The following is an 18,512-nucleotide window of genomic DNA, read 5'->3' on the forward strand; positions in this document are numbered from 1 at the left end:
TAAATGGGTGATACCTGGGAACACTTTTGAGCTTCCGATTACTTGGGACCAAGCAGGGATCAATGTTGGGCAAAAGATATGGCGGAGAGCTATTCCTACTTGTATTTGGTGGACTATTTGGATGGAAAGGAATGACAGATGATTTTAAGATAAGAGCAATTCTATCCAGTAAGTTAAGAAAAACTGCATTTTGAACTTGCATTTTTGGTGTAAAGGATTTTGTATAGAGGAGGCTGACTCCATACTAGACTTTCTAGAAGCCTCGTGAAATGTACAGAGTCTTTCTACTTTTGCTTTACAGTGGCCAGCACACCTTTAATGCAGATGAATATATGTTACCATTGTAAAAAATAGAAAAGAACCAAAGATTCAAGGGTATCACCTCTGGAAACTAAACTAGACTTGGCCTAATAATCCTTGAGCAAATCTAGTGTAGATCTAAACATTTAGTCTTCCAAAAACTTTAAATCTAAACTTAGGTAGGTAGAGAACCCAACATTCTTGTTGCAACAACACGATGCTTTGAAGGAATTATGACAACTTCATTCTAAAACAGATTGGGAAGATAAAATGAGGGAAATAGTAGGATATCTAAGCAAATTTGGAGAATTTGTTTGCTATAACTTCTTCTGCAACCATGCTTATGTTTTCTTTGAAACTCCAAGCCTCATCAAGTTAAGCCTTTGAATTTGAAGGATGGTTCCTAGTTTAAACTAGAGGTCACATGGGAGAAGGTGACCTAGCTAGATTTATGTTCACATGAACCTTGGCCTTTCATACCCTTCAAAAAATTTACTTAGCAACTATAAATTACCGTTAATGTTCTTTTATTCAAAAGAGTAATGACTATTTTGTGTTCTTGTTTATTCATTTTTTTTGGATAACAAGGGAAATCCACAACCGCTATACTTTGGATGCGCACAGAGTAAACCCCCCGCTCCTATGCAATAGCTCGCAAACCACATAGGAGAGGTAACCCGCACTAGGCATGCCCGATGCGACGCGCTCGATCTAGAAAGCAAACCTCTTGCTTTCGCTGGCAAGGCGTTTCGAACTTGAGACCTCCAACATGGAAGTCCCAAGCCCAAACCACTGGGCCACTCCGAAGGGTTCTTGTTTATTCATATTACTTGTGTGTATAACAATTTTTATGGAATTAAATTTAGTTTGAAGGAGTTCAATGAATATAATTTTCTTAAAAGTTACATAAATAATATTAAGAATATGTTATAAAAAAATTTAAGAAAAATTATTAATTCTTGAGAACAATGGATGTTGAACATATTTAACTAACCAACATATGAATTGCATTTTGTTCCTAAGGGGTCGTTTGGTAGGATGCATTAGAAAAAATAATTGCATGCATTAACTTTGTGTATTACTAATACCTTGTTTGGTACACTTTTTCAACATATATGTATAACTAATACACTTTATTTTATATTATGCTATATATTATTACGTGAAAAATCATGGTATTAGCAATGCAAAAGGTTTTCATACATGCATTAGCATGGTTAAAGACACAATTGTCCCTCTAAACCTCTTTTCCACCTCCTTTCCACCGTAATTGTGGAGGGTATTTTTCTAAACAATTTTTTTTATAAATTATGCAATGCATATTATTTTTAATACACCAAACCAAACACTGCATAAAAAATAGTTTCAGCATAACTAAGCATAATTAATACCAACATTACTAATACATAGACCCTACCAAACCACCCCTAAGTGTGTTACTTTTTGTTATAGACATGGGTGTTCCTAAATTCTTGAATATGATGAATATTGAGCTTATTTAACGGAGCTCCAACGGAAGGGTAATAGTAAAAAGTATACCAATATTGAAAGAAACCTAAAGATGATGTTGCAGTAGTCCAGAAAGATGAAAGCATCTAATCTATTTCAAAGAGTTCATTCTACTTACCTATCTGTTGCAGATGCCTTCTGAGCAAGTAGATCAAATTTAAAAAGCGATGATCATTAACGAAATGTCGGACTTGACCAAATTGATAATGTTTTAGAGAGAACAATAAAAACCAAATGAGAAGTGAAAATATATTGAAGTGCCAACTCAAAATTACACTTTTATAAGGTGACACAATCTCAAAAGGCCATACATAAATGCTAGTACATGTTAAAAGACAGTATATTAGTTCTAGTACCAGTGGAAAGCATAAAGATGTAATGTTGGAAAGTTAAAAGGTTTGGAATATAAAAGTAAAAAATAAGATAGTTTACAAAGAATGTGAAAAGTTACATGGTAAGAGAATTAAACTAACAAAACAAAACTAACATGTCAAAAGACTGATTAAATAGCAGAAGATGAAAATCTCTTCCCATTAAATAGTAGACTGATATTAAGTAGTGATAAACCTTCTCTTAGTTTAATTTTTGAAATATTTCTTAATGATGCCATGCCAATAGGGTTCATGCCAGAAGTAAAAGAATGTGATGAAGAGATCACAGAAAGTGAGCATGAAAGCTAATAATATATCACAAGAACATGCTTTATTATTACCAGTTTTACTTATTTAGAAGCAAGCGAAGAATTATATAAATATTGCTGGAAGATGAAAGCTCTCCAAAACAATGAATAAACATGATAATTAATGGAAGATGAAAATAGCTCCAAGAAAGTAAACTGACTATGGTAAGTGCTTTGGTAGATACATGATACTTTCCATTTCATTGATTTACCTCCCTTTTAATTGATTCATTTGTCATTGATTACTAGGTAAATTTACTACTCCCTCCGTTTCAATTTGTTTGTTTGGTTTGGAGTTGACACGGAGTTTAAGAAAGTAGAGAAAACTTTTGAATCTTGTGGTCTTGAACTAAAGATATGTAGAATGTACTAAAATGCCCTTTAATCGTGTGGTCTTAAACATGTCATATGGAAAATTAGAATTAAAGAGTTGCCAAAAAAGTAAAGAGACATTCTTTTTTAAACGGATTAAAAAGAAAAGTATGACAAACAAATTGAAACAAAGGGAGTATTTGGTATTAAAATGGTATAGGAGGAGTCTTTAAACGAGGGATAAAAATGTTGTTCAACTGATAATCTTCAAGACATTATATTAAAAGAAAAAAAACACAACCATTTCAAACACATTTAGTTAGAAATTCAGACAATTGACCAAAATAGAACTAAAATAGAGGTAAGCACTTACCCAAAAATGTAGTACCCTTTGATCAGAACATTTTAGAATTATCAATTGTTGTGTCTATATCACTTACTGATTCTCAATGACCTGGTGAGATTCGTGTATCTGCTTATGGAGTGCGACTCTGAACTTTGAGAAATTGATCGGTGTGCTGTAAAGGGATATGAAGTAAGTCCAAAAGGAAATTCCCTGTACGCTTCATGTGTTGCTTTAGATTTCCCAATCAACAAAAACTATCTTCCGATAAAGTCTAATCCATCGGCAGCTAGATAAACAGAGCTCTTGCTTCTCTTTTAAGAGATTCCAAAGGAAACAATCACCGGCGAAAACAGTTCCAGTTGACATCACTGCCACCGAGGATTGAGATGCTAGGGTTTTTGAGTTTTTGAGAGAAGAATGCTAGAGTTCTGTTTTTTTTTTTTTCCTTTTCCTAAGAGAAATGTAGATGGGTCTGATATTTTTTACTTTCCATTCGTAAAACTTTAAAGTTATAAATGTAAGAAAATTTCCTCTATTTGTTTGTATATGTCACTAAATGCGGACTAATATTGTGACATTTGCATTAAAACTCCCAATAACTTAGACATTCTTAATCAAATGTCACTAATTTTATGACATTTTTTCTAATAAATGACATTTAATATACATGTCCATAATTAAATGTCGTCGTAGGCCTACTTTCTTGTAGTGTCTAGGGTAGAAATGAAGGTTGTAAAGTTCCAGTTTTAGGCTAATTGTAATTTCTTACATTAATTTGCAGGTTCTTCTTGGAAGATCTATGTGTCTGGCTGGGGTGCTTTCTTGTAGGTTATCTCTAAGAACAATGGTTATGCCTTCTCCTTTTCTGTCTTCTCATCTTGTACTTTTAGGGCTCATGTTTAGCATTGCTTACAGAATGGTGTTGGAAAGCGCGAGAACCTTGGGGAGTATACTGGTGAAATAATCTCACACCATGAAGCTGATAAACGTGGAATAATTTATGGATCGTGAAAATTCTTCATTTCTCTTCAATTTAAAGGATCAGGCATGATAAACAACTTGCCCTTCATACCGTGTTAAGTTAGTCCGTAGGGTAGGGCCACAACTGTGGTCTTACGTGAATTACTTGTCTTGTGTACATGTAGTTTGTACATGATGCTTATTGGTGGAAGGGTGACAAGTTGAAGTTTGCAAACCAGTCCCGTGATCCAAGTTGCTACCCCAAGGTAATTGCTGAAATTTTCGTAGGCACTCCCTGGATTGGTTTGTCTATGGTAGATTCAATAATGCTCAATTAACTCTTTGACAGGTTATTATGGCGGCTGGTATCACAGAGTTGGTATATTTACCAAAGAAAGAGTTTGTGCAGGAGAAGAAACTCTTCTATGATTACCATTATCAGCCAGATACAACACCTGCCTGGGATAGAAGAGGAGCTCTTCTATGATTATCATTATCATCTGTTTCTAGGAAAGAGTTGACTGTTCCTTCAAGTGCCTTGCTTTTTTATTGGCTCATTCTTCTTCCAACATTGACCACCTGATTGACCTTGTGATCCATTCTTTTTAGGGACTTTTGTTGTTGTTATGCGCAAATCACTTGGTTCAAACTCCGACAAATGGACAGAAGACTAGACAATGATTCTAATCCATATCTTACACAGGTAATTGTTCATCTAAGATTTGGGCGGATCATGTATTGGTAATTGTATAAAATTGATATTGCTATACAAACTGACAGGGAGCTAAAAGGAGAAGCCAGAACTATCCCACTTTCCATCTTTCCAGACAGCACAAACTTTTAGTTTATCCTCCCCTTCATTCAGGAGGCCATGGAGGATGCCTCTAATGGTGTCATGGTTGGAAACCCATTTTATCATGCAAAAGGTTGACATTGTTGCCATTAAGAACAGACCACATATGCGCTCCTAAACTATCCTTCCAACCATTGTCAAACTTATTTGAAAAAAATATATTTATAATTAGTCATTTGATTTTTCATATTGTAATTTTTTAAATTATAAAATACAACTCATCCTGTTTCAATTTGTTTATCTTATTTTTTAAAAAAATTATTTAAAATAAAATTTCTTTTGGCATATTTTTAATTCAAGCTTTTCACGGAGCATGTTTAAGACCATATGATTCAATGACATTTTGATATATTTGACATATCTTTAATTTATGATCACAAATTAATTTAATTTTATTTTTTAAAATTTTATGTCAATCAAAATATTATAAATAAATTAAAACAGAGAGATTATTATCATTATGAGGAGGATTTGAAAGTGAATCAAGAGTTGGGCTAATTAGTTGAAAAAAGAAACAACCTAAAATGAACCTACGAATAGGGGGAGACAAAACTTGACCTTTTTATATTAAAGAAAAATTTCATTAAATGCTTTAAGTATTAGCTGTAAGAATTTTTACTTGTTTTTTGACTAATTAATAAATACGACTAGTTTGATTTTCTTTGGGAATAACGTAGACCAACTGCGTTTTTTTATATATAGTATGATTAGCGAAAGATAATTGTTGTAATTAAATAATAGAAATATTTTGTTATTTTTATTTAGCGTCAGGTTAGCAAAGAATTATCCAAAAATCCTAATTGGTTCTGATCAATGTATGCATTGAGCATACCCAGCAGTGGCACTGAGTCAGGCGCGACATTGAGGATTACATTGTATGCATTGTAGTGTCTGATCAATGTAAACATAGGTTGTTATCTTGCACGTTGCAACCATACATCTAGGATTGGTTCGACATGGGTTGTTGATCTTCTTTGGGGATATCACGCGTATATATGAATTTGCAGGTTTCTATTCTGAAACATTTTGTAGGTTTATTTACATGAAAAAACAACAATTTGTTGCCAACCGAGCATCGAACGAAGCATGTTCCAGTTTCGGATAGTAGCTGGTTTTGGCCTTACGATCCAGTTTCAGATGCATGCTCCACATGATAAAACAAAACAATTCATCGCCCGACGAGTGAATGTTTGAGACAATTAACATGTTAGAAGAGTCGCTAAAGCAATTAGTCGAGTGACTCCAACGTTTATATGTTCAAAACATATGTCGGGCATACATCTAAAGATTTGACATAGCAGCTGTTTTTTGTCTGTCTTTAAGGTAAAATCTCAATCTATGAATTCAGCATTTACTGTTAATACTTGAGAAGTCTTTAATTTCCAATGTTGAGAGTTATAAATGGGGAGTGCAATATTTCAGATTAGTTTCTTTAAACTGTTAAATAATTTGATTAATTCAAAAGTTGATTATATCCATCTGCTTGTTTAGCTTCAACAGTTCTATGTTCTTGTTCGGTAGAATTGTGTTGGTGCAATTGATGGGACATATGTCCAAAAAAATAAGTAGCAGGCATGTCTACCACAAAAGATTTACTTTGCAAAATGTCGAATGTGATTTTGATATGCACTTTGCGTTTATTGCAGCTAGTTGGGAAGGTATTGCACATGAAAGTAGAGTGTTTGAAAATGCGATTGTTGATCTATAGGCAAAATTTCCGTTTCCACCCCGAGGTATATGACTTGAAATACATTTTTAAAAAATTATGTTGTAAGCTAGTTTGAGCAATTACATTTATTTTATTTTGATATCTAACTTGAAATACATTTTTAAAAAAATATGTTGTAAGCTAGATTGAGCAATTACATTTATCTTATTTTGATATATAACTATTACATTGTTGGTGTTGGTCTCTGAAACACAAAAGGGTACAAAAGGAGTGAAAGAGAGCCTTAAAATGGAAGAACTTAATGGAAAAGATTCTTCAACTATAGGCATTCATTTTTGTGCAATGTGATTGAAAAACATTTGAATCACAGAGAAGTAGATTTAGAATATCACGACTAGGCATGAACAATTATGGTGTAGGAACAAAAGTTATGATTATAATTGCTTATTTCTGTTACATAATTTTTGGCAGGAATATAAAAGCAATGGTGTAATATTTTCAGAGTATGAACATAATATAGCTGTTGATGGCATTGACAGGGATTAACAATGTTTTTTTGTCTTTTAAGACAGTTGATCGAGAAATATGTATTATTCACACAATATAGGAGAACCATATCAGAAAATAGCTATTTATTAGTGTTGTTGACTTTTTGTACTAATGACTCTTTGTAATAGTATTAAAAAATAGTCAAAGTGTAATAGTATGTAGTAGCTCGTATAAGAGATTTTATCCATGACATTGTTTGATTTTCATAACTAAACATCTATTTAATGCCTAAATTTGAGTCGAAGTCATATCTAGGTGCAAATAGAGGCTAAGGCGTGCATTTCTTGCTGATAATATCTGCTGCCAAAACATGTTTCTTACTATCATATCATCTGATAGATGACGGCAATAATTTTTTTAAAAATTTCCACTAGATATACCAAATTATAAATACATTACGTTTGTGCACCTTTTAAGTTCTATGACCAACCATGGTTGACTAATTACGTTTGCACCTTATTTTATCATCCAACTATTGATAAGATAATATAGTTTGGTGTAAATGAAGCAGTGGATTATCCTTGTTTTAATCAAACTCATGTAAACCTCATTGAAGTCGATGCTGGCCTCATGTCTCACCTGTAGCCCAACAACTTCTACGTGTTAAAATTGCTTAAGTGTTTTCCGTGGTTGAAGCGTCACTTGGTTCAATTTTCTATATGCAATCCAAAGTTTTGAGCATTATGTGTAGGGGTGTCAAATGAATGGATTGAGCTGAATTTGAGAATGTCAAAAAAAATTGAGTTAACAAATGGGTGGATCATTGACCGTGTATGCGCTGATGCGGGTTAAGTTGAAATGAACTATAGTTTATTCAATTTTTTTTATTATTATTTGTTTGAGTATCTAATAAAATATTTTCCCTTATAATATAATTATAAAAAATATATGTAACAAATAATAATAAACGAATTTTTAAAAAATATTTAAACAAAATTACTCACGAGTCAATCTAGACTACATGAGTTAAACTAAGCTAATTAAAATAAATTTATAACCAGTCATCATTTTATTTTAATTTTCATAATTTTATAGCCCCCTTAATTATAGGTTTACCGAACTGTTCATTGTACAGAAAGTGGGCGCCGTTCTCATTTGCAACATTGAAGAAAAATAATTGCCTCCCCTTTTTTTTTTATGTTTTTTAAAATCAAGTCCAACAAATTAAACTGTGCCCCACCACCACGTGAAAAGGAAACCCCACTAGAACTTACTCCTATAAAGATAAGCCAATAATATTGGGCAGCTGCACTAGCACGATTGAATTAGGAAGTCAAAATGGTACTAATTAGTATAAAATTATGACATCTTCATACTTGAAAATCACCACCCAGATAATAAAAGATAACAAGACAGTGAAAAAATTACAAACTTGAAGGATTCAAACTTTTATGCAACAAAAAAAAGAAGAAGAAATTGGTAATCAAGATCCTGCTCACTTTACCACAGCTTATGACGCTTGCAATTATTTTGCCGGTGCCTTACAAGAAAACCAAAATGAAAAAAATCAAATGATAATATACTATTGTTGCTAAATGGCAGGACCCTGTTATTTATAGGTATTGTTATTTTTAAACTTGGAGATTAGTCAATTCTAGCATTTAGGCTTAAGTTAACTGCCCTTGCCTAAAGTAAAACATTAGTTCTAACCACCAATATACGAGTAATAAAGTTGGGTTTAGCACTTGGGAGACATTGATAGAGATGCACAAAAATTGGCATCTTCTTTGTCGTCTCTCATAAATCTCATTATTTCTAATTCTTGACTTTTTGCCTTTCTCTTTTCTCTGTCTTCTTCTTTTCTTCTTTTTTATACATGCGACTACATTTGTTTTATCAAAACTAGTATTTTTCTTTCAATATCTCGACAACTCCCATGCTGTCGTGTTTCTCGGAGGAGCACAGTATGTGGAGAAGACACAGAACAGGAGGAGGCGCAAATGGTTACCTCATTTTGTTACTCTGTCACTTAGCTGTCCACTGCTTACTCATCACTTCTTCCACTGCTTGTTCAAATGGCAATTGCCAGGTTCCTCACTCTTTCTTGCTGTATACCTTATGCTAAAAGGGAAAAGTACTCATTTTCTTGTATATTTGCGGTCTGTAAACGCAATTCTTGTATGAATTTGTGAACCCCATTTGCAGATCCGTGCAATTTTGAATTTTTATTTGTGGGTTTCAGCTGAAATTTCGTGAATATTACAGCTTCTTGATTCATGTGCTTCGGCTGCGGACTGTGGACCTGCTTTATACTGTGGTAATTGCCCTGAATTGGGAAAGAATCAACCTTTTTGCATCAGAGGACAAGCTATAGAACCTACTTCCATTGTAAGCTTCTTACTCCTTTTTAACTTTCTTTACTATACCCTGCAGTTTCTTTTTCTTTTTTTTGAGTAAGGGTGTATTCTGAGCGGAAGGTCTTTCGAAAACACACTACCTCGCTTGTGGTATTGCAGTGAGTATGTTGTTGTTGTTGTTGAGTAAGGGTGATGTATAAATGTTTTTGTTCTCTTTTTGGACTTGGCAATGAGCAGATCAGTGGTTTGCCCTTCAACAAATACTCATGGTTGGTGACCCATAATGCCTTTTCAATTGTAAATGCACCATTATTAACAGGCCCGCAGAGAATTACATTCTATAATCAAGAAGACACTGTCACAAACCAATTGAGAGTATGTGTGGTTTCTTATATTTGTCCAACTTCATTTTTTCGACATTCCTGTTCAAGGACATGAGTTTTTATGCTGTTTACATAATTGCTCTTTATATCATGTATCTTTTTAGAATGGAGTGAGGGGATTGATGCTGGATATGTACGATTTCGAGAACGATATATGGCTCTGTCACTCATTTCGTGGACAATGTTACAACTTCACTGCCTTTGTAATGCTATACAATCCCTCTCTTCTTTTGCTGTGAGATTGCTTTTTAGTAGCTCTTCCGATGTTAATCCATAAAATGTGCTTTCTAGGAACCGGCAATCAACACTTTGAAAGAGGTGGAAGCATTTTTGAGCGCAAATCCTACAGAAATAGTTACCATCATAATTGAGGATTATGTGCATTCCCCGAAGGGTTTAACAAGGGTATTTGCTGATGCTGGGTTGGACAAGTATTGGTTTCCTGTTTCTAAGATGCCGAAAAAGGGTGATGATTGGCCCACCGTGAATGATATGGTTAAAAAAAATTATCGTTTGTTGGTTTTTACTTCTGATTCTTCCAAGGAAGCTGCTGAAGGAATTGCTTATCAGTGGAGATACATGGTTGAAAATGAGCGTAAGTACTAAATCAGTGTGCCCTTTTTGGTGATTCTGGTTTGTGGGTTGGTTCTTTAGCAATTATATGTGGTAATAATGTTTCAGCTGGAGACCCCGGAGTGGTGCCTGGATCATGCTCCAGTCGCAAGGAATCGAAGCCACTTAATTCCAGAAGTGCCTCGCTGTTTCTAATGAATTACTTTCCCACAGTTGCCGTACAAGACGGAGCCTGCAAAGAGCATTCAACTCAATTTGTTGATTCGGTTGGTGCCTGTTACAAAGCAGCAGGCAACATGATGCCCAATTATGTGGCAGTAAATTTTTACATGGTATTAAAATGTTTACTGCTTACTGATGCTAGTGCAAATTTACTAATGATTTTCAACAATGACTGATGAAAAGAAAATCCTGCAGAGAAGTGATGGAGGAGGAGTTTTTGATGTTTTAGATAAAATGAACGGTCAGACATTATGTGGTTGCCCGACGGTCACGGCATGCCAGGTTTTCCCAACTTTTCTCAAATATTGGATATTTGGATAGGCATTTTAGAACTGTAAACACGTGTCTATGTGGCAAAGGTTCATTCTATGAAGAGAGTTCAGAGGACAAACGATGTTGAAATTCTCTTTATTTGCTGATTCTAAGTTTGAATTATGTGACCTGTAACAATTGATACAATTTTTTTCAATACATGGTAGAGAAAGTTGAAGTCCACAATTATAAAATAGAGAAGAATGCTTCCAGATGAGAAATAGCTTACTACTTATGTGATTTATTATATCACAGGAGCTTGTAACATCAATTGCAACTTCTTTTTCTGTGAATTTAAACAAATTTGATGTATTATTCACTGTAGAAGTGGTGGGGCTAGCCCATGATATTTAACATTCTACTTGCATGAATAGATATTTTTTAGAACAATTAGCAGGAGTGTTGACTTGCACCATCTTTGCCTCTTTATGGTCAAAAAACTCTGATATAGGATGTTCTTTCCTAGTCTCCTTTGTAACCTACATCTGAAAATAATAATGTGCAATATTATGACAACCCTGGAAGATCTGATCTTAAACATGACTTGATGAATGACGCGATCTTTTGATACTTATCTTTGATAAGATTTGGAAGATTTGTGTGAGAAGGATATCCACATATGATTGAACCAACAAAATTCTCTAACATTGACCTGGTTACATAGCTTCATTAGCTGTTATTATGATAAACTGCTTTCACCTTCATGGATATTGCGAATATTCTGAAGGATCTATTTTATGTAGAGTTAAGCTTAAAGAGTTTTGTTGGTCAAACAATTCTTCAGAAATATAGGGTCATCATTGAGATTCTCAGCAGCAGCCTTTTAAAGAAATACACATCTCAATGTAAAAACCAACTATATACTTGACAATTTCTTCTCAGATGACATATCTGAGCGTGTCTCATTACCACTCTGTTGGTTCCAACTGAAATGTCTTAGCTTGGTTTAACTTTGTTATTAAGAGAAAAATTGGGACAATTAACTGTTTATGATTTATTGGAGGCATACATGAGGCCACAGGTTCACTTTTCCTTTTCAGAAAACAAAAAAGAGAAAAGTTGTATTAAGATGAGTAAAAATAGGCACCGTGTAATATTTTCAAAGCATACCATGGTTAAAGTTTGTTTTTCAGGAAAGCTGACACTATATTGTAGCAGACCGAAATGTAAAGGTTGACATTCAATTTGGGAAGGAGGAAATAGTTTGCATTTGGGTAATAAACTGTTCTGGAAGATTTAATAAGTACCTCTTGAAGTTTAGGGAAAAGAAAACATGGTTGTACTTGATTTTTTTGTGGTGACAAAGATGCAGCCTTAAAGTTGTTTCCAAAAATTAACATTGAAGAACTTATGCTTAAATGGACTTCCTTTTTTTCGCAGGCGGGGGTACATTTTGGAGTTTGTAGGAATACTACTGCAGCGAATGCAACTCCCACAGCAACCAATACTGCTGGAATGTTTTCAGGGTCCGTGCAATTAACAGGCCATGCTTCAGCACTCCATTTTTCCAGTATCTTATACCTATTTTCGTTGTCTTCAGTAATGATGTTGTTTCTATTATGAGAAGAAAGAGAGAGAGTTTCACGCAGATATTTACATGAGTTTCATCCACGGATGCTCAATTTCTACTATATTTTCCTGTGTAGAATTATGGAGTTGGAATAGGTACAGTATACACTAGAATCCCACTCAGCATGTTAGAAATGATGAACATTGCTTGACATTTTCCTAGTAAAGAAGAACTTGTAATTTTATAGAAGAGTTCGATGTAGACGTAGGCAATGGGTTGGAGAAGAGTGAACACGTAGCAGGTACTCTATCCCATGTCATTTTCTACCTGCCAGGTTTTTCCCTTTGGTATGTCAACAATGGTAGTCTTATTCAAGTGAATTTTGGTTAATTTCCAGTATGAAATGTAACTTTTGCTATACTGCCTCTCTGAGTTTCTTGAATAAGTTTGACAATTGAAGATGACACGCATGAAAGCAGATGTTGTCTATTTGTAGGACGTGATAACTGAAAATTCTTTGGTATTCAACTATTTGCATTTGATTTTCAGTTGAGTGGTTACTGGTTACTACTTTTAACAGTGTGACACTGATCTTGCTTCCAGACCAAGTCTGGAGTAGTTCCAACGTTTTTGCCTAGTTTCAATATATGTATTTTAGTTCTTTAGGGGGATTTTATTAGTCATTTGAAAGTGTTAATATGCTTAGGCTTTTATATTATCAATGGATACAAGTATACGTATTAGTGAACTGTTATCTGACACTTAATTTCTTTATCTTCTTTAATATGCTTAGGCTTTTATATTATCAATGGATACAAGTATACGTATTAGTGAACTGTTATCTGACACTTAATTTCTTTATCTTCTCTTCAGGTTTTTTTTCCAGGTCTTGTCATGTATTGTTGTGTGTAAGTGAATGATAGTGTCAATCATGCAATCTTTTTTCTTCTTCCTTAAAGTTTCTGCCTGCGGTTTAATGTTGATAACCACCATCACAATTATTCAGTGTAGCCACTTTCTAGCTCTGAAAATAAAACTAGAATATAAAGTAGTAACATTTTAGACCACTTTAATACTACGATAAGGTTTCTGTCATAAGATACTACTTCAGTGCGACGAAAGCTCTATGAATTGGAATAAATTCTTAGAATTTTAGATTGCAAATGAATCATTTGACAAGGAGGAATAGCATTTTAATATTTACTAGCAGAAAGGATCTTTCCAGATGCACTGCTACAGGCAATGTACAAATAAATACAAAGGAGAACCAGAAAAGCAAGCCGTACAAAGCATTATTGTTCAATGAAACAATTGACAAGCTGTACGCAAGATATAATGCAATAAGAATCCAGGTGGATGACTCCTTCATACAAAGGTGCCATAGGAACTCAAAGGCTCCTCAAAAGACAGCAATATTAGGCAGCATTCCTTTAGGTTCTATTTGTAGAGCTGGGCTAATTGTGAGTAGGCCAATAAAGCAGTCCACAGTAACCCTCATGCCCCATGCATTAATAGACTCTAGTTTGCGGCATTTATTTACCAAAGCTAGAAGCCCATTCTCAGTTACATGTCGGCAGCCCCACAGCACAATAGTCTGTAAAAGAGATGGACAAGTATTAATAGCTTAAAATCCCATGAGTGTGAATTTTCAGACTGTATCTTATTACAGTAGAGAAAGAAAAATGTGTAAGAAACCACTAGTTGAATTGGCGATGCATTTGCAGAAGTGTAACCTTAAGGTATGGAATTTTCAGAGGCTTACCTTCAGGGCTGGGCAGCTACCAGCAATTGCAAACAAGGATGTGTCTGTTATAAATGTACCACCAATATTCAGATGCTGCAGAGAATTAGCTCTGGAGATCTATCATAAAACCCAAAACTAAATGAGGCAACAGTCTACTTGAACTTTTCATAAGCAGCGAATTTCACCCAAACGTACAGGACAGGAAAAGCCTCATTGTTACAACCTTTGCAGTGCATTGTGCTTCATAGAAGGGAGATATCAAATTTAAGAGCTCGCTAAGAGTGGAGCAACACACAAGCTTCAGAACTTTAGGGGGTTATTCAGAATTAGAAGCTTTGAAAACAGATACATAAGAACCAGGATGAGTTTTGGTTAACATAAAGTGGAATATGATGGCTTCCTAGAGCCAGATGCGACTATAATTTCCAAATATTCTTCAGTTTCACTTTGTATTTTTGTAATAGAAAGATGTCAATTAGAGTTTGGGAATCCCACCAGATCAACAAATGAAACTCATAACATTTTAAACTCATCATTCCCCATAGATTGATCAACTATTTAAGCTGCTTCATCTGTATTCAACAAGTCATCACAATTCTTGTCAATTGCAGCCTCTAGGACAAAGAACATTAACCTTCATCAGGATTTTAGAGTACAATTCTTTCCCATTCTTCGGTTTGTTTTTTTAATGTAAAAGAAGAGATTCAAACGGTATATTCTAAAGGGAAGTGTAGCAGATTTAACAGATGAAGAAATCTCTCCTCTAATTAGTATAAGATCCCCTTGCTTATTCTTAAAGAAATTTTTAAGTACACATTGAGGTAACCAGATAGCTTCAGCTCCTCATCCATCAGCCTTTTTTCCTAACAAACATCTCCTTATTTGTGGAATCAAAACATATGCACGCAAATCCACAAAATTAAAGGGGCAAAAGATCAAAATGTCATTATCAAAATATTTTCAAGTAAACATGATAACGATAGACATAAACCTCTAAAACCACCTCATCTAACCAAACCTACTTAATATCAAGATCAAGGACACGATAAACAATGAGGATGACATACCAGCTGAACAACACCTGTATCTGTGATCCCAGTAGTGCCCCATAAAGATAGTGATGAGAGATTGCCAACACATTTAGCAGATGACAATTGGTATAGCCCGCGATCCGTTATTTGACAACCCCAACGGCTCCTCGAACTGAAGAAAGTATACAAGTCAGAACAGTACCAACACAGAAGACCTCCCTAATCATCAAGATATTGCATTTTTGAAGACTAAAGATCCAAAGTTAAAGCAACCAAAAAGCACCAAAAGGTTGCAGATATTTGTGCATCGACAATTACTCAACAAACGTTTCCTTGTCAGTTGTTAGTAGCATAAATTAATGCCAAAACATAGCATCTGCAAGAATACCTCTAAATTTGCCCAATTATGCTTCAGGATGGTTAAGAAAGCATATAACTCGTATATTGAAATGAAACAACAATAATAATAACTATAACTCAATCGGGTCTTGCAGAAAATAGGATCTCATATAGAGCTTCAAATGTATAGCCAGCTCTTTATTACTAGGCAAGATTAGATGTTTCATGGATCTAGTGGTTGAGTGAGCAAGCAGCTGCAACGTATGATGATGTGGTGAATCTATTAATGGCACATAGTCTAGACCTAGCCAGATTTTCAAAAATTGGAAGTGCAAGGACAGCTTTTAAGCTTTGCTCTATCTTACTTGAGATAGATTAAAAGAGCAATTGATTACTCTGATTGCAAAAATTGAAAAGAAGACCATCAATGGTCCAAACACTACTATAAGCATTCTCATTTCTGATACCTCAAAAGCCCTTTTTGATTCAATCATTTTCCTCCTTTTTAAATTGAGTGTTTCATCAAATGTACCACAACCGATCGATATTTTAGTCCAAAGAATAAATAAATTAACTTGTAACAAGGATAGAGTACAAAATTACTATTATAAACTCAAAGTCATACATACATACATACATGTCAAGTTCCTTGAGACTGTAAGCATGAAGCACGAGGCGAGTAGTTGAATCATCATCCACTTTCCATCCAGAAAAACTCAATCTTTCTCTTCTAGCTAACGATTCTTTCACCCCCTGTCTCCATTTCCTGCACACAGCACTGGTCCTACAACAAGTACCAAAAAACGACAAATAAACACAAGACCAAATTAACCGCGAAAGGGGGGAAATAAAGGGAAGAAGAACAAAGAAGCTGAAATTAACTGAGCCAAATCCTTGAAACAAGTAAGCAGAGCAAAAATGTGTGCCAAGAGGTCAAAGGGGAGTCTATCAATTGGCCTGTTTTGATCATCTAATTCTTCAACCCCTTTTCCTTTCATGATGGAAGAACCAAATTAAAGCAAAATTACAGAAACAACTTCAAAATTCAACTAAACTCAGAAAGAAGAAAATCTCTAGAGAGGAGAAGGGGTCGTAGTTATGTAAAGCTGTGGAACAGAGAAATAGTACAAGTAGGAGAGAGAAAGAAGAGGATGAAAATATAAGTGTGGTCATCTTTTCGTCATGTCAATTCATACTACGATAGCTTTTAGAATCTTCATAAAGAATTCGACTTGTAAGTTGTAACTGAATCAGATTACTAGCTTAATAAACAGGTTGGAAAAAGAGAAAAAAAATAAATCTAATAAACTAGCTCGTCATTTTAGTCCAAATATGAGAACATTTTGTACTACTAAATTGAATAGATGACGGCCAGACTAAAAATTGAATTTTCTTTTGCCTAACGTAACTTACCATTTTAGAGCATATTTGGATTGGTTTGGTGATTAGGCGTTCAATTTAAAATAATTATAAGAAATTAACGTTTGAATATGCGATTTTATTTTATAATTTGAAATTATGAGATGAAATTTTGATATTCTCCAAAAAAATTAATTTGGGAATTTTATCTAATGATTTCAAAATTTTCAAATATGAAAATTAAGCCAAAATTATATTTTTTTAAAAAAGAACACTATTTTCCATCTACATATTCTTTTACCGAAAATAGATGAAATATTCACGGAATATGAACATGATGATATTGTTAGTAATGATATTGAACAACAAACGACTCAAAAAGTAACAATATTAAAGAGCAGTAAACCAATCATGTTCAATTTTATTTTTTTATTAAATTAAATTTCGATCAATAAATGTTGTAGTTTTTTTAGAATAATTTTGTGATAGTGTATTATACTTTGGTTATGAACTTTTACTTATGAGGCTTTTTTTTTTGTTTATGAACAAAAAATACAACTAAAAAAATTCAAATTGCATGTCCAAACAAAACTTTATCTTCATCTCACGTGATTTCATATCATAATTTCAAATCATTATTTCATCTCACATGACCAAAGGAATTTAGAGTACTTTTAAATATTTTCATAGTATTTGAATAAAATAAAATAAAATAAAAAATTAAATATTTTTTAAAACTTGCTTATAGTTAAAAGCTTATAAGACTCCGAATATATGATTTCTCCCATGCCGCTTTCTCGCTCGTGGTTCTGAAACTCGTCAATTCAAACCGATTCTTACTGTTAGATATGAAATTATTTATTAATAACATTTACTAATTTATTTTAGATTAGATGTACATAAAATATACTTTACCCTCCTCAGACCCCACGATGTGGGATTTCACTAGATTGTTGTTGTTGTATGTACTAATTTATTTTAGATTAGATGTACATAAAATATACACTCGGTAATTTAGAAAGTATTTAAAAGTTGTGCAAGTATTGCGTCTTTGCGTAATCATCATAAGTCAGAAGGGCAGCTTTGACTTTTTGTTTCGTAAATAACGTTACGTTTAGCTTTCGTGTGTCGACTGATTTTGGGCATTACACGTGGGTTATGGGTGGCCTTCCCTATTTGCAAGGAACTCTCATTTTTCTTTCAATTTAGCACTCCATCTATTTTATATTAACTAAATTTTTAAGAATTTTTTTATCATTCAAAATAAATAAATTATTTAAAGTTCAAGATAAATGTTTAAATTTTTTTATATATTTATCCTTTCATTTATTGAAGTTTTATATTTTTTAGAAGATAGATTACGCTACTTGAAAAGTTATATTTATGATTTTACAAAGGACATAATGGAAAGTATGGTTTAAATTATCTCTTTGAATGTTTTTTTTAATATGTATACATTGCTTCATAAATTCACTTTAATATGGAATGGAGAAAGTAGTATTATTTATTTTTTCCTTCCTCCCTTTCCATTTATTAGTATGGTAACTAAGTATTATTTATTACAA

General features: G+C 33.7%; 3 protein-coding genes and 1 long non-coding RNA gene across 10 annotated transcripts in view; 3 read left to right on the forward strand and 1 right to left on the reverse strand.

The window, feature by feature from the left end:
* The window catches only part of LOC129874729 (histone-lysine N-methyltransferase CLF-like), a 31,889-nt gene extending 26,657 nt beyond the window's left edge, over positions 1-5,232 (forward strand). For 4 of the 5 annotated variants that reach the window (XM_055950068.1, XM_055950069.1, XM_055950071.1 and 1 more), the window contains 5 exons: positions 3,928-3,970; positions 4,062-4,191; positions 4,292-4,372; positions 4,456-4,809; positions 4,887-5,232. In XM_055950068.1, coding sequence (XP_055806043.1) covers positions 3,928-3,970; positions 4,062-4,157 — 139 coding nt within the window. In that variant the 3' untranslated portion in view covers positions 4,158-4,191; positions 4,292-4,372; positions 4,456-4,809; positions 4,887-5,232. Of the gene's footprint in view, positions 1-3,927; positions 3,975-4,061; positions 4,192-4,291; positions 4,373-4,455; positions 4,810-4,886 lie in introns of all 5 variants that reach the window. The other variant, XM_055950070.1, reaches the window with a different exon arrangement.
* A 128-nt stretch (positions 5,233-5,360) lies between these two features.
* Positions 5,361-7,367, forward strand: LOC129874730 (uncharacterized). The gene is made up of 3 exons (XR_008762950.1): positions 5,361-6,282; positions 6,606-6,692; positions 7,100-7,367. It is a non-coding gene; the product is annotated as an uncharacterized LOC129874730 (long non-coding RNA).
* Positions 7,368-8,828: 1,461 nt separating this feature from the next.
* Positions 8,829-12,894, forward strand: LOC129874080 (PI-PLC X domain-containing protein At5g67130). 2 transcript variants are annotated; one of them, XR_008762833.1, is made up of 9 exons: positions 8,829-9,206; positions 9,383-9,505; positions 9,712-9,849; positions 9,962-10,060; positions 10,149-10,452; positions 10,539-10,762; positions 10,848-10,934; positions 12,098-12,178; positions 12,345-12,432. XR_008762833.1 is itself a non-coding variant. In XM_055949304.1 (8 exons), the coding sequence occupies exons 1-8, from the start codon at positions 9,054-9,056 to the stop codon at positions 12,525-12,527; spliced, it is 1,311 nt and encodes a 436-aa protein (XP_055805279.1). In that variant the 5' UTR covers positions 8,829-9,053; the 3' UTR covers positions 12,528-12,894. The 2 variants fall into 2 exon arrangements, 1 of the variants encoding a protein (XP_055805279.1); XM_055949304.1 differs by lacking the exon at positions 12,098-12,178 and having other exon boundaries at positions 12,345-12,894.
* Positions 12,895-13,645: 751 nt separating this feature from the next.
* On the reverse strand, positions 13,646-16,840 carry LOC129874773 (F-box protein At5g67140). 2 transcript variants are annotated; one of them, XM_055950126.1, is made up of 5 exons: positions 16,471-16,840; positions 16,226-16,372; positions 15,286-15,421; positions 14,237-14,311; positions 13,646-14,068 (listed from the first exon to the last, which is right to left on the reverse strand). In XM_055950126.1, the coding sequence occupies exons 1-5, from the start codon at positions 16,584-16,586 to the stop codon at positions 13,874-13,876; spliced, it is 669 nt and encodes a 222-aa protein (XP_055806101.1). In that variant the 5' UTR covers positions 16,587-16,840; the 3' UTR covers positions 13,646-13,873. The 2 variants fall into 2 exon arrangements, with proteins under 2 accessions (XP_055806101.1, XP_055806100.1); XM_055950125.1 differs by having other exon boundaries at positions 14,237-14,335; positions 16,471-16,829.
* Between the last annotated feature and the right edge of the window lie 1,672 nt (positions 16,841-18,512).

This window comes from Solanum dulcamara, chromosome 11 (genome assembly GCF_947179165.1).
Source record: "Solanum dulcamara chromosome 11, daSolDulc1.2, whole genome shotgun sequence".
NCBI classification, from domain to species: Eukaryota; Viridiplantae; Streptophyta; class Magnoliopsida; order Solanales; family Solanaceae; genus Solanum; species Solanum dulcamara.

Bases quoted from the DNA above. Each gene is read 5' to 3' on its own strand.
- LOC129874080 (XM_055949304.1), top strand. From the start codon at position 9,054: ATGCTGTCGTGTTTCTCGGAGGAGCACAGTATGTGGAGAAGACACAGA. The intron at 9,207-9,382 runs GTTCCTCACTCT...TGAATATTACAG, and splicing joins GTTCAAATGGCAATTGCCAG to CTTCTTGATTCATGTGCTTC. The intron at 9,506-9,711 runs GTAAGCTTCTTA...GGCAATGAGCAG, and splicing joins CTATAGAACCTACTTCCATT to ATCAGTGGTTTGCCCTTCAA.
- LOC129874773 (XM_055950125.1), bottom strand. From the start codon at position 16,586: ATGAAAGGAAAAGGGGTTGAAGAATTAGATGATCAAAACAGGCCAATT. The intron at 14,336-15,285 runs GTATGTCATCCT...GTTTTATGATAG, and splicing joins ATACAGGTGTTGTTCAGCTG to ATCTCCAGAGCTAATTCTCT. The intron at 14,069-14,236 runs GTAAGCCTCTGA...TCTCTTTTACAG, and splicing joins GTAGCTGCCCAGCCCTGAAG to ACTATTGTGCTGTGGGGCTG.